General features: G+C 42.9%; 1 protein-coding gene across 1 annotated transcript; it reads right to left on the minus strand.

Annotated features, from left to right (window-relative positions):
* Positions 1-923: 923 nt before the first annotated feature.
* On the minus strand, positions 924-14,755 carry F7 (coagulation factor VII). The gene is made up of 8 exons (XM_054011191.1): positions 14,653-14,755; positions 11,833-11,993; positions 11,433-11,457; positions 11,228-11,341; positions 7,845-7,985; positions 4,201-4,307; positions 3,007-3,127; positions 924-1,904 (listed from the first exon to the last, which is right to left on the minus strand). Exons 1-8 carry the CDS (start codon positions 14,753-14,755, stop codon positions 1,363-1,365), a joined length of 1,314 nt encoding a protein of 437 aa, XP_053867166.1. The 3' UTR covers positions 924-1,362.
* Between the last annotated feature and the right edge of the window lie 295 nt (positions 14,756-15,050).

A 15,050-nucleotide genomic window follows, 5' to 3' on the forward strand; every position in this document is an offset into this window, starting at 1 on the left:
GTCCTGTCTCAAGAATCTCGAAATGAACTGGATTGTTGTTTTTTTAACTGCCTCATTGCAAAGTTATGCTTTATTTGCTGGTCACTATAACCTATAGGCCTGTTCTGCATTATTACTTTCCAGATTTCTCACCTACCACTAAATATCTGTTATCTGGATTATCTTTTCCTCCAGATATATTAGTTTTCATTTTTCCAAAATGGATATTCCTTCATTATTTTCTTCCATTTTAAAAAATCTCTCTAGGTCCCTTTACATTATTATCTCTTCGTCCTTACTGGAATTTGCTGCTTTCCCCAATTCAATGGCATCTGCAGTTTTGAATATGATCGGTATACTGTATCATTAATGAAGATGTTAAATAAAATGAGACCCAACATAGTATGGATCTCTGCAGAACCCCCCTAAATATCTTCCCATCTCAGTGAATTACCATGTTTCATTAATTTACTGTTCTTCAGCCAGTCCCTATGACAGTGCTGCTATTCAGACTGATTTGAATGAATTTGGAGAGTAAATTATTTTCTAAAATTCTGATCTATTATATCTACCTTTCTCCCTTAATATATTATGTTGCCTTCATAATGACATTTGGAGACATATTTTCAAAGAAACCACAGTGCAGCCTCTCATTGTGCATTCACAATTTTTCATATACTATCAATTGCACGTGAAAACAATTATTGGCACATGCAACCAGCAATAGCCTGTGCTATGCAGGCGGTCAGAACATAGTTCTGGCCTTAAAATGTATCATTCTACACACACAAATGACAAAAGCCACAGTTTGAACACTGTTGCTGTACGGGGCTGCATAATAAGTATTCCAATTCCCTTTGTTCTCATAATGTAATAATGTTACACCAGAGCAAAGTTACCTTAAAGTCAGATGTACCAGTCACAAATATGGGTCAGTATTATAATTGTTAGCAATATTACTTTATTATTTGATGTAAGAAAAATGAAACTAAGCCCTCAGTAAAGACTTAGAAACCTGGAAAGAATCTTTTCCCGTTTCTTTGGTTCTGGAGTCTTAGGACAGATCACTCATATGAAGATTTGACTTTTGCATTTGCAACTGTGATGTAAGGTAATGTAATGGAAATATAATTTATAAATGTTACAACCTTCAAAAAGGTTGCTGCAGAGTAATTCCTCTTTTAAAATAATGTTCAAACAATGCAGTCAGGTGAATGAGTAATGTGACTGAACAGGAAAGATATTGGTTTCAAATCATTATGTAAGTGTGTGGGTAATTTATTTAAGATCCGGAAAAATGCTAAACAGGGAAGTGTCCCAGGTGGGACTCAAAAAGACAACTCTGCAATTTGGAAACATTCTGACTAGAGGAAGCCTGGCAGCTTATGAATCCATGCGATTGTTTAACCATTCGAGATATTTAGACACCCTTGTGTAAACCCCGTAAGTGCCTTTGGTAGCACACCCCTTCCCCCAGCTGACAATCCCTGTCAGAAACCAGGTGGTGTTGTACTTTGTGGCATGAGGTCCGCCGCTGTCCCCTTTGCAGGAGTCTTTAGTCCCACTGAGGTCTCCTGCACAGAACATGTTCTCTGTAATAGTTAAGTTGGCCTCACTTATACACTCTTGTGTCTTTACACGTGGAACATCAACTCTCATAAGAACTGCAGCAGTAGCACCTCCTTCTATTAGACGCCCCCATCCACTCACTGTGGAGAACCTAATGGAGGACAGCTCAGACATTGCAAACTGTTTCTCGGGCAAACATATCGGTACCACATAATCACTGAAGTTAACAGGCGCCTCCAGGCGCAGCAAGGCAATGTCATGGTCAGTTGTTTGTGGAATATATTTTTCATGAATTATGATTTCAGAAACCTTCCTTTCTTGCTCCCCTTCATCCTCATGATCTATTGTGTGTTCACCTAGAAAAGGAATTAAACCCGTCAGGTTCACAGCTCCTTAACTTCACACAGCTCTTATGGAAAGAGATCACTAAGCTGACATTTCTTTTCTTCTTACTACATTTCCACGGCCACTACTGAATCCTGCATTGTTCATTCTTTTCTGTGGTTCAGCAGAGACAGTACTTGTTTCTCCTAGAGCCTCTTCCTTCATTCCAGCTTTCTCCCTTGACAGAAGACGTGGAATAGGGTTCAGTGACAGAATTACAGCAGAAGCAAGCAGAGTAAGGGTGCAGCTTCAAGAGGGCCTATTACTGCATTAGAACTATCCAGCTTGGCTGTTCCAGGACTAAATTCTAGCACAGAAAAGACTAGACTAGGTTCCATGACAAGGTTATATCTATAACCTCAGTACCAGACACTGGGAGCCAAATTCATCCTGAGTGTAACTCCACTGGCATCTGCATTTCCCAGCAGTGGGAGAGAAGTAATCAGAGTGCCACCTCCACAGCATGTACCCCACTTTCCCCCACACCCTGAAGGATCCATGGGCCAATGAGGGAGTGGGTCAAGAACGGGAGGGACTGAGGGGTTGACGCTGATTGTCCATGGAGAAAACCTTTCCTCTACCACTCCTTGACAGCAGAGTTCCTCCTGGAGTCATGCTGCTAACTGGCCCTGACTGCCACTGCCCCCAAACCCTTCTCAAGGCTGGGTTCCAGGATGCAGAGGCAGACGCCATTCACACCTTTGCACTCTGCACTGTAATTAATCTGTTCACCCATCCCCATTACAATGGGGGTAATTCAGCAACTTTGATCCCAACCGTAGAATTGTCATTTTGTAAAACTTCCGGTTTTTGAGACTTGCATTATGGCCGAGAGGACATTTAGGAATCGCTAACTGCTCCTGTTGTAAGCAAGCAGATGGCCATTGTATTTGTAATCAGTTTTTGACAGATATTGGTTGTATTTAACCCTTCCAAATGTTTGCAGAGTCACACCATGTAAATATGGCATAACTCCACTGACTTGGGAGGAATCACTCTGGATTTACCCAAGCAAAGCTGACAACAAATTTTGGGCCACAAAGTTTGAAAAAGTGAGGCAAGTGAAAGACGTACCCAGTTTTACTCGGAGCTGTTTGGGATGTGTGTTCTCTAAGCAGTGAGCTGCAGTAACCACCCAGCTCGGTCCCACCAGGGAACCCCCACACTTTGGTTTCTCATTCTCTATTAGCAGAGCCTGAAATATGCAAAAGAAACTTTTATGTTACACCAATTTGTTTGACCTGAAATTCTATAGAATTTACAGAGAACATTCATCTTACTTAGCCTGCAAGGACCATGTGTAGTCATCATTTTCCTAACTGCTGATTGGTGAAGTTACCATTTGATCTTCAAGGCAGGGACTAATGTGTATAGCCCAGAGGGATCTAGGTTTTTAGACTAATCATTTTAGTAACTCAGGCTTAAAGTAATTCAGGGGGTACCGGAACTAGGCATCCAACTTCTGTTGAAAGTCAATAGGAGTTGAGCACTTAACTCCCTTAGGGCTCTTTGAAAATCCCAGCCTCAGATGCAAACACATTTATAAGTAGGGCTGTAAATGCTCACGCTGAGTAGCTCCTTAATCTACAAGCAAAAGTATCATGTCAAGACTACTCATGGAAGAAGGGACTCAGCGAGAGTAAAAGTGTCAGCATCTGAGATCTTGGCAATGTTTGTATGTCTTGTGCTTTGCCTTTTCGGAATTTAAATCTTTCACAGGAATGTGTTTGGATCCAAATTACTAAAGTTATTAGTCCTGAAATAAAGGGTTTTATTTTCCTATTTGCTGAAAGAGAAACTTCGTGCCTGGCTCCAAAGTAGACAATTGACAACTTGGGTACTCTACACACAGAATTTAGGGAGAGTTTTGCATATTTTATTCCCTCATGCTTGAACACACCATTCGCACCAATTGCATGGAAAGTGTGAGGGGAAAAAAATCTTCCATGGGACAATTTTGCTCGCATATGTTATTGATTCTGCCCAAGAGTTCACATCCCAGTAACTACAGCCGACAGGCTTGTGGGCAATCTCAGCAATAAGGCCAAGGACTGGATGGGCAGGGCATGGAGGAGGCTGAATTGCCATTTCATGCCTGGAAAAGCAGTCACTCCAGCAGAGGGTGGCAGTGGGTGGGGAGCTTGCATTACCTTTAGCTGTGCCCTAGCTGTTCTGTGGCTGAACAGAGGGGTTTGTTATCCAGCACTGTCCATCCAGCACCTTTCCCAAGGACTCAGTTGATGACAAAAAATGAAATAGAAGACTCACCTGCCAAGGACATTCACCTGGAGGACAGACATAACCACCTACAATTCTCCCCCGCTGAGTTGTGTTTTGCTTTGCCAAAACAGGTATTTTCCCACATGGGTAATCCACTGTGAAAAATAACAAATACATCACAGTAATAAGTGTGATTAAATATAATGAAATCCACGGGGAAACACACAGGGCCACATTCTCTGCTAGGGTTACTCCAGAAAACTCCCTCTATGAGACATGTCAGCATAGAATTCAGCCAATAGTCTAGTGGTGTTGCTAATCATAGCGTATTTTAAATCACCCAGTGAGTAAATGCTTTTTTCTGACTGGACACTGCCCACAAGTGGTGTTACCTTACAACATAGACCCATTGGTTAAGAAGTTGCACTCAGGTACCACAGGAGGCTCAGAAAAAGGCATCGATATAGTGTGTTTGGTGCCCCTTTAATTCCTCCAGGGTTTTCATGATGATCTTTTAAAGCGGGCAGGACAAGGGGCTCTCTTTGAATCCTCCATGACACCTGATCTGCTGCTACTAAACTTCCTGTCCCTCCCCGGTCCAAAACTGCTGATCTCCTGAGGTGCACACGGAGAGGTCCTGTCTCCTGTCCACTTAGGTAGCAAGGCCCTATGTTCTCTGTGACAAGTGGCATCTAAAACCTGCAGGATTCTGCAGCACTCTGAGGATGAAATCCTGATCCCACTGAAGTCAATTCTGGCCCCTGAAGCAGCAGACAGGAAATTCCATGACAGACTCAGGTAAATTAGGTTGTTAGTGAATTAAATAGGAATATAAATAACACAATTAGTATCTCATTGATTTATTTGAACATTAAATTCAATATAATTTGTGCTGCCCCCAAATGATCACTGTTGTCACAGTCCCTGGGTAGGCTGACCCAGCTTAGACCTTTTTCCAGTCCCCCTAGTGTACCGCTTTCCACTGGCACAGCCAGGTTTTGCAGCTAGGGTGGGGCATACATCATTGGTGTTGCCACCTTCAGCTATACCTGGTGGCTTGCTAATTTCACACATTATCATGCCTGCTACACGCTCTGCCCCTGAACTGCAACCATAAACCCGGCTCAGAGCAGAAGGGAGGCCACAGGGGACGGTGTGGGGAGGAGGCTGGAGAGCAAGGCCGCACTGCACTCACCCTGCAGTGATGGGTCCTGGCCCATGGGGTGGGGCCCAGTTCCTCACTATGGGTGTTACATCCTGGCGTACAGGGTCACAGCGCCATTTGGGTTTGGCCCAGCCACCCCTCCATCATGATGGAGGGGCAGCCAGGATAAATGTGAGTGAGTCGTGCTGTGATATGGTGTATGGGGTCACCACACTATGTAACCCTTTGTGCCATGTTGCAATGCCCAGAGCAGGGAGCCAGGCCCAGCCTTGCGGCACAGGAGCTGCCACTGACAGGTGGGTGTGAGGTGGGCTCGTTCTCCAGCCGCATATGAAAATTTGGGTCATATGCACTTGACAAAAAGAAGTGTAATATACTTGAAAAGGAGCCACACTTACACACACCTAAAGGCAGCCGGGGGGTGGGGGGAGAAGAGTTGTTCCCATCCTCCCACTAGTAGCTTCATCACTTCCCCTCCACTTCTCTTTGGGGTGAGACTCCACAATCCAATCACTCCCTGACTGGGTTTCCAGGTGGCACCCCTCTGGTTGCCAACCTTGACACCTAGCACATCCTATGGGCTTGGCATCTGCACGAGTTTCCCTTTGGGCACCTGTAAGTAGGGCCACAGAAGCAGCTTCCCCAAAAGAAGTAGGATTTATTTTGCCCATAGGTGCACAGTACTCAGAAAAATGGATTTACAACAACGGAGGCCTACACCCCAACTACCTCACTTATACTTGGCCTTCCCCTCAAGGCTGTAAGTAGGCTTGAGTCAGCCAGGGTGCTCCCCATTGTATTTGGGGACTGTGTTACAGCATGCCTGCTGCAGATCCCTGACTCTCAGTCTGCCTGTGTCTTCCTGCAGCACCTGACAGCCCTTTCTCCCCCTCCCTTTCTGTAGGGTAGCTCTGTTAACAGATTGGTGTCTTCTGATCTCCAGATTCTCAGCCTTTGTAAAATATCTCTGTAGCCAGGATAGGCCATAAACCTGGCTCCTGTATTTGAGTGTTTTCTGGGGTGCATCTTCTAGGCCATTGTTTTACCTTTCCTGCCTACTTCCTTTAACAACCCCTTTTCATCTAACTCTAATCATTCAGGCAGGGTAATGTCACCAAGGCCTCATTTACACAGCAATTAAACACTTGGGGCTGGTCCAGGTCAGCTGACTCAGACTCACTGGGGATCAGGCTGCTGGGCTATACAATTGCTGTGGAGTTGTTCGGGTTTGGGCTGCAGCTGAGGCTCTGGGACTTCAGCCCTACCCTGAACGGCTACACCATATAGCCAGAGCCGCCCCCGCGTCAGCTGATCCAGGCCGCAGTTGTTTAATTGCAATCCAGACATACCCTCAGATATACTGAGGGGCATATGAAGTTTATAAACAATAAAATGTGATGCAGATTTTGGTATTAAAAATGCATAATGGCATTGTAGAAGTTGTCAGAGGGAGCTGGAGGGTCTGACATCTGGGTAGGAAATTTTGCTACATGGGAAGGCAAGGAAAGCGGTCTTGATTTTATGGAATCAAAGAGACAACTGATGATTTGATCACTGAGGAAGGGAAACATTTTATTTTCTTCCCCATTTTGGCTGGGTCAGAGGTTTGTGGTGAGTCTGGAATTCCTTGGTCCTCATCCCAACAACCCGAAACAGAAACCAACTGCCCCACTCCAATACCTGCGGCAACCGCTAAGAATGGAGAAGCACGTTATTGGATTGATGTTTCCTAGTGAAATCATTTCCAATGTTGACACCCCAATTGGTCAATTGTTACCATTAGTCTTCAGTGTCAATAGCCCGGTGAGATGAATGGGAGTAAGTCACTCCTCTCAGAACTACCGGTCCAGGCACCCTGTAGACTCACGCGTGCACCACTGCAGCAGTTTACACTCAGTTCACGCTCTAAAGGTTTCCATTGCGGTCATAATTGCTACAGGGGGAAATTTACCAACGCATAAAGGGCAGCTAGACACCCAACTCCTTGTGAAAGTAAATGGGAGTTAGGTGCCTGGCTCCCATTTCAGCTTTGAAAATCTCCCCCTTAATATTTTGAAAATAAAAGCTGATGTTTTGGAGCATAATTATATAGCAACTTGAAAAAAAGAAAATAGATGCAGTTATTCATGAGGCCACATAATCACATGGTACCCAGGCCTGTGCTCAAAGGAGCAATTTGAATCATTTAATCCCTTGCTCCACTAATGAAATAATTTAGGTAGGGATTTTCCAAGGGAGTTTGGCACCCATTAATTTACCCCCACTTAAAAAACCCAGCTGTAGTTTGTTATCTCTTGAGATGAGTGCTATTCCCTAGAGAAGAGTACCCAAGTTTGTTGGTCTTATTCAGTAGTAAAAAAGAGCACAAATTTCTCACTGGTTTTATTAGGGTTATTCCTGTCTTGACTCATATGTTGAAATAAAGCATCTGTTAATTGGATAAGAATTGACATCTCCTGGAGACAACTGTAAAAAGAAGTTAACCATCAAATATGTTGCTGCAGTGACTTTCTTTGCATAACCTTACCTTGGGGAGTACAGGACACTTCATCACTTGCTAGTACGTAACCCTCTGCACAAAAGCATTGTCGTATCATGGTTGGACTGTCAATGCAATAATGTTCACAGTGACCATTTTCATTAATGCACGTTGGTTTGTCAATCAGACCTAAATACGTGAAAAGACCACATTATTTCCTGAATGTGGTGTTTTGTGTTTAACTCGAGTCAATTATGTTCATAAATTTTGACCAAGAGTGACCTGCAACTCAGTAATGTTGATATATTGCTAGAGAAAGCTGCTTCTGGTAGGCAAATATTAATGACAGAGCTGTACAGAACTGGGAACTAAATACCCCGGCACAAATTAAAGAGATAAAAAAATGCACCAAAAATCAGATAGCGATTGCCATTCAAAATAATTAGCATTTGTCAACAGTTACCACAATATGGTATCTGAGATAGAGCAATACTCACAATAATTAGAATAGGATATCACTGCGGTAACCATATGGTAACTGTTGTCAAATATGTCTATTTAAAAATCATAACCACGGTATTCCTTTCACCCACAGCAGAGCACTGAGAAGGCCATAGGATAATCCACTGCAGACCTTTCTTCTGGAGAAAAGACATGTCTGAATGGTCAGTAATTCAAGCTGTCTGAATGGCCGAACATTTATGGGTGTTTTAGAATAATTATTATTTATCCAGTACTTTGAATTGTACCTGCCCCAGAGACACGAGCTGCTACCATGTGGGACAAACAAACAGAATAAGTATGGAGGGTTGTGTGGATATTCTAGATGGGAAACACTAGTGAATAGGTTGGTTTTCACAAGTTATTTAAAAGGGGCGGAGAAGGAACCTTGCAAATATTGACTAAGAGGCTGTTCTAGTGTGGGACAGCATGAAAAGGTGGCAAAAAAAGTTAGAACTGGGCAAAGAAGACAGAGCTAGTGGTCAGAAGAGAAGCATGAGCAGGAACAGGAAATGGGAAGGGTTGTAGGAGGTGAGAGTAATATAGGCTGGACTGGCATCATGGATGCCTTATTACAGATGCTTAACGGTAGTTAAAGCCACTAGTTAGGCAACCCATTTAGATTGGACAAGCTACTGATCCTCCTTTGGGCCTACACTGTACTTATGTACTAAATTTAATAGTCCGTATATAGAGCTAGATCAAATGCTCATTGAAATCAATGGAAAGACTCCCACTGATGTCACCAGGCATTGGATCTGGCCCATTGTTCTTTAATGAAGGTGTAGGCAAGGACTGTTTTCATGTGCATGTATTTACACACTGTGACCATCTATAATATCATGGTCACCTCTTTTACAATTATGATAAATCTTATGCAAAGTATGCCTTGTGAGGTATCACTGGAAAATCATAATCTGCTGACCATTACTGTCCTGTTGAACTGTATGCATCATCATTGTATATGATGTTATGAGATTTTGCTACATGTTTGCTACTGAAACATGTTGAGCGTCTGGGAAATGTCCACAGACTAGCCCCTCAGAGAGGACAAAGAAACTGCAAACACAGAGGCCTTACATGCCAAATCTCAGGTAAACAAAAAGGTGCAAGCAAAAATTTGCAATTCATAATGAAGGATGGTCAGCAGCGCACCTACACCATAAGGGCTACCTAAATCCCATGACAGAGCATGGATTTTTACAGCACTTGGAGGAGAGTATAAATGAGGGACAGTGGCATCACCACAGGGCGCCTCTTTCCTCCCCATCTCAACATCTGGAAGACAAAGAGAAGTCTCCTTGAAGTGGAATGAAGGGATGGTTTTAACGAGTTAGAATGAACTCTGAACTGAAAACTGCTTGCAAAGTCCAGCAGGCCAAGAAAAACTGTTTGATTCAAATCTTGCATAGTCTGATAAAATTTAGGATTTAGAATGTGTGTTTAGTTTTTAAGTATCAAAGGGGTAGCCATCAGGGCCGGCTCTAGGATTTTTGCTGCCCCAAGCAAAAACAATTTTGGCTGCCCCCATTTTTTTCTTACCCCACCCCCGGCCCCTCCTCAACTCCGCCCCTTCCCCAAATCCCCAGCCCTGCCTCCTCCCCCCAGGCTCTCAAGCCTAGGAGGGAGGGAGAGAAGTGGCACGCGCGCCGTGGCCACTCAGAGTCTCCCCCTCCCTCCCAGGCTTTCAAGCCTGGGAGGGAGGGGGAGCAGCGGCGCGCGAATCAGCTGTTTCGCGTGCCGCGGGTGCTCAGGATCTCCCCCTCCCTTCCAAGTTTGAGAACCTGGGAGGGAGGGGGAGCAGCGGCGTGTGAATCAGCTGTTTTGCGCGCCGCGGCTGCTCGGGATCTCGCCCTCCCTCCCAGGTTTGAGAGCCTGGGAGGGAGGGGAAGCAGCGGTGTGCGAATCAGCTGTTTTGCGCGCCGTGGCGGGCGAGCGTCAGCAGCAGGGGAGGTGAGCTAGGACGTCTGGGGCACATTTTTAGGGGCGGCAGGGGCGGCATTCTGGCGCCGGCCATGCCGCCCCTAAAAATGTGCCGCCCCAAGCACCAGCATGTTTTGCTGATGCCTAGAGCCGGCCCTGGTAGCCATATTAGTCTGGATCTGAAAAAAGCAACAAAGAGTCCTGTGGCACCTTATAGACTAACAGACGTGTTGGAGCATAAGCTTTGTGGGTGAATACCCACTTCATCAGATGCATGTAGTGGAAATTTCCCAGGGAGGTATAAATATGCAGGCAAGAATCAGTCTAGAGATAACAAGGTTAGTTCAATCAGGGAGGATGAGGCCCTCTTCTAGCAGTTGAGGTGTGAACACCAAGGAGGAGAAACTGCTAGTTGGCTAGCCCTTCACAGTCTTTGTTTAATCCTGAGTTGATGGTCATTTGCAAATATGACACCATATTTCTAAGCCAAAGGGTTACCATAATTCAGTTAGAAAAATGCCCCTTTTCTCTCAGGTGGTTGAGAAAGTGAACTTAGAAGATCTACACTAATGATTATGTGGCTACTATGTAGAGTGACTGCAATACCTGTTTGCTGAATGCTTTATCAAACATAAAAAGCAACAGAGGGTCCTGTGGCACCTTTGAGACTAACAGAAGTATTGGGAGCATAAGCTTTCGTGGGTAAGAACCTCACTTCTTCAGATGCAAGTGAGGTTCTTACCCACGAAAGCTTATGCTCCCAATACTTCTGTTAGTCTTAAAGGTGCCACAGGACCCTCTGTTGCTTTTTACAGATTCAGACTAACACGGCTACCCCTCTGATACTTATCAAACATAGCAGTTTTAACTGTGTGAGCAACCTCTTCTCTGCTAGACAATGCCCAGTAATAATGTTTGTTAATTTTAAAAAGGACTGGTAGCAATGTATTTATCAGAGCAGCTTGCATTTGCATAGTGTTTTGTTTTTTAAAGATTTAATACCTGACCTTTTTCACAGTTTTTGCCCTTATACTCCTCAGGGCAAAGGCAAACATAAGCCTGAAATTGGTCAACACATGTCCCACCATTCTGACAGGGGTTAGAGTCACACTGATTGGCATCTGGAAAAAACACACACTATCAGTAAGGCTCACAGGAAGGATTGCAATGATGCAATTTCAGTAATTATTAGAACACACGAAATTCTCATACCAACATAATTCTGCCAGAATTCCATCTGGAAGAAAGAGGAAAAAAGGGCATAAGGAATTAGCCAGACAATATTATGCATCATTTCATGAACAAAGGATAAGTACATTGTCTAATACCATAACAAACAAATTATAGAGGTATAGCACAATGATAGTTGAAGGGTGAATAAAGTTGTGGCTACTTAGAGAACATGCCTAAAATTTAACACAATATTAATTTTCAGCTCTCTGTATATTTTAAGACAGAGGTAATAGAAGACAAAAGTACTAGATTAGACACTTTTCAGCTCTCAGGGTTTAAGGATCAAAATCCATTTATGTTTCTACTAATAAGATGGGAAGATGCAAGATAAAAATCAGGCCAACAGAAGACCCCTGAGCCAGTGCTACCCCTTACTTACTGTCCTTTTAACATCTTGGAAGATTTCTCTGGCTTCCTCATACGAACACACTTCTTCAAAGCACTCCCGTTGTAGCGATCCTATTTTTAACTCTTCAAAGAAGCTATTCGCTCTTCTTTGTCTTTTCAGCAAGCTGTTTGCCTGCTCCTGCTTTAAGAAGACTGAAAAATTGAAATAATTGGAACTCTGCATACACATTTTCTCTCTTCAGAAATAAAGTACTGTAGAACGTCAGAGTTAGGAACTGACCAGTCAACCACACACCTTGTTTGGAACCGGAAGTACGCAATCAGGCAGCAGCAGAGAACAACAACCCCCCGCCCGCCAGTAAATACCGTACAGGACTGTGTTAAATGTAAGCTACTAAAAAAATAAAGGGAAAACAGCATTTTTCTTCTGCATGGTAAAGTTTCAAAGCTGTATTAAGTCAATGTTCAATTGTAAACGTTTGAAAGAAGAACCATAACATTTTGTTCAGAGTTACGAACAACCTCCATTCCTGAGGTGTTTGTAACTCTGAAGTTCTAGTGTAAGCCAATGAGATTTCAGCTTCCTTTACTTTTTAAAATCTGGGCTGTTTGCAACAATGTTTAGAGGAGGCCAGGCCAGGCCAAGCACATTCCATTGTGCAACATTGCACAATCTTGTAGAGACATTATTTACCTACCCTGCTGCACATGAGGTAAAGTGACAGATCCTAGATTTTTATGTAGGCCAAAGCTTTCGAGAAAATGGTAGTGATTCTAGAATTATAGCAGTTCTTCATCCAAATAATCCATGAAGACTTACCATGCACCACAGGGTAGGTTTAAACAAAAGTAGGACAGGATTTCCTTTAGTTCTGGCAGCCAAACAGCAACACTGCTGAGAATTAGACAAGTGGCATGTAGCCTCTCATATTTACCCAATTTATCTGCCTACCCTTGTGTTTTACTATATTTTTCCATATAAACTCACTTGGTAAGATAAAGATCTTTGGATGGATCACAATTTTTCCAGACTCCCAATCCCCTCCACCACTACCCCCACACCATTCATCTACTCTTACCTTCTTTGGCCTAGCTGGATGGAGTCCATGGGCCACTAATGGTCCATAAAGCATAGTTTGAGAACAACTGCTCTAATTTATTCCCACTTACTTTTCTTCTGAAAAGACTCTGGGCCACGGCAATACCTTTGCCAGCAAAGGAGAGTTTCCGTTCTGAGCCATTCATTGCCATGCCTTTGCATCAGCTAGAGGAGCTTGTATGTGGCTTCTAAACTCAGCAAACCAGTACCACGTGGCACTCTTCCTGGCAGTCTCAGCCAGGGTTAATGGGCAAGGAGAGCAGAAGTCGGACTGGAGTGGTCCGCAAGATTGCACATCTCTTGTCTACACCAGTTTGTGAATAATGTGAACTTTCTTTTTAAAAAGAGTTATGGTTGTGGTGTAGTGGAAACCCAGTCCTGACTGGTGCCTTTAGACACTATTGTTAAACAAATACTAAATTGATATATAATGATAACTGATAAATAATGCAGCGCAGTGTGTTTCTGAATCTCTACACAGTAGACTCTAAAATCAGTCCATCTGTGAGGTGTACAATGTTCTACCACATATTAATTAAACATTACTTCTGAAGCCTAATGATGACAATTTAAATGACAATATTGCTCACTATTCCACTTCTGAGCATTTTGGCAAAAACATGCAACTACTCTGGGATGGTGGGCAAAGTTGGGGATAGAGGATGGAGCTTGAGCAGAGTACTTCCAATCCATTCCCTCGCCAAGATAATTCCTAATGGAGAATGAACTGTCTTGCACTTGGAGATATCTCTGCAGGGCAGTGCCACGAGCCACAATGATGGGATGGGGTGGGGAAGTTTGCACTGGTCATGATACTTATAATAGAGGACTTCAGTCTCCTAGTCTACCAGCCTCCACATCAGCATTAACATCATAGAAATATATATTCATTTAAAAAAATCATTTTTCAAAAAAATAAATAAAATAGGGATTACTATAGATCCCCTACCATGATAATTACCTTCTATATAGTATTTGCTGCATTACACACAGCACAATGTCTTTTGCTTATGTTCATGTCAGGTTTTATCCTTTCAGTATGCTGAGTATTGTTATTTTTTAATTCTTTGCATTTCTTACTGCATTTGTCCTTGTTAATTTATTAAAGTAAAGGAATGCCTATCTATCTAAGGGTGCACGCACAGCTCTCTCTCTCTATACTATGGAGATGTATTGGAATCATGGAGAATTTTATTTTTTTTATTTTTTCTAAAATGTTTGAACACCATTGCTGAAGAGTGTCAGTCTGTGGATAGTCTGAGCTCTATGATCACTAGTGTCCTTTGGTTCCCTGGGAGCTGATTTTGAGGCACATATTAAAGACTGAATTTTCAGTTGCCTTCGTTCACCATCATATTATACTACATTGTTTGTAATATCCCCTTTGTAAATTCTTGTGTATTGAATGAGAACGACTGATCATTGATTCTCTGCTTTTAAAATACCACATATAGGCTTGAATTCCTGCTGGTTTCATCTAGTAGGCAGGTAGTTGATGATCTGTAGCTTTCTGTATGATGAGATAACTTACACATATGAGCCTAGAAACAATTTTTCCCAATTGACACAATAAGTGCATGAACACAATCGCCAGTCAAAACAATGAGCACATTACAACACTGTGCAGACTTGAATACATTCATTAGTAATCTTTATGTACAGCCATTGCTGTGGACGATCCAGCACTCTTCACAAGAAAATCATTTGACTAACAATATAATAATAATAATTACAGCAGTTTCTGGGACATACCTGCAGCTGGCAAAAGAGGAAGCAGCAGCAAAAAGCAGAGAAGCAAAACCAAGTAGTGGCTGGAAACCATGATGGCACTGAAAAGCCAGTGTCCCAATATCATGTTGACATTTCAGCAAGAACTGCATGGTGAAAGATCTCTGTTTCAAAGGCTTTGACCTGGAGGAGGGGTTGAGGAGTCACTAAACAGAGCGAGCTGAAACTCATGCAAATAATTCTATTCATGAAGAAACATACAAACAAATCCCTCAATATATTCTCTTAAAAATAGGCAAAGACCTTTGTTGAGAGGAATTCCCATTCATAGTGTGAAAAAGGCCATGCTGATTATTGTGAATGTTGCAGTGTGTTCTTATTAACAATCCAGAAGGCTATTAAATGTGAAACGTAAGTGCCAA

Source organism: Malaclemys terrapin, chromosome 1, assembly GCF_027887155.1.
Source record: "Malaclemys terrapin pileata isolate rMalTer1 chromosome 1, rMalTer1.hap1, whole genome shotgun sequence".
In the NCBI taxonomy this organism is placed as follows: Eukaryota; Metazoa; Chordata; order Testudines; family Emydidae; genus Malaclemys; species Malaclemys terrapin.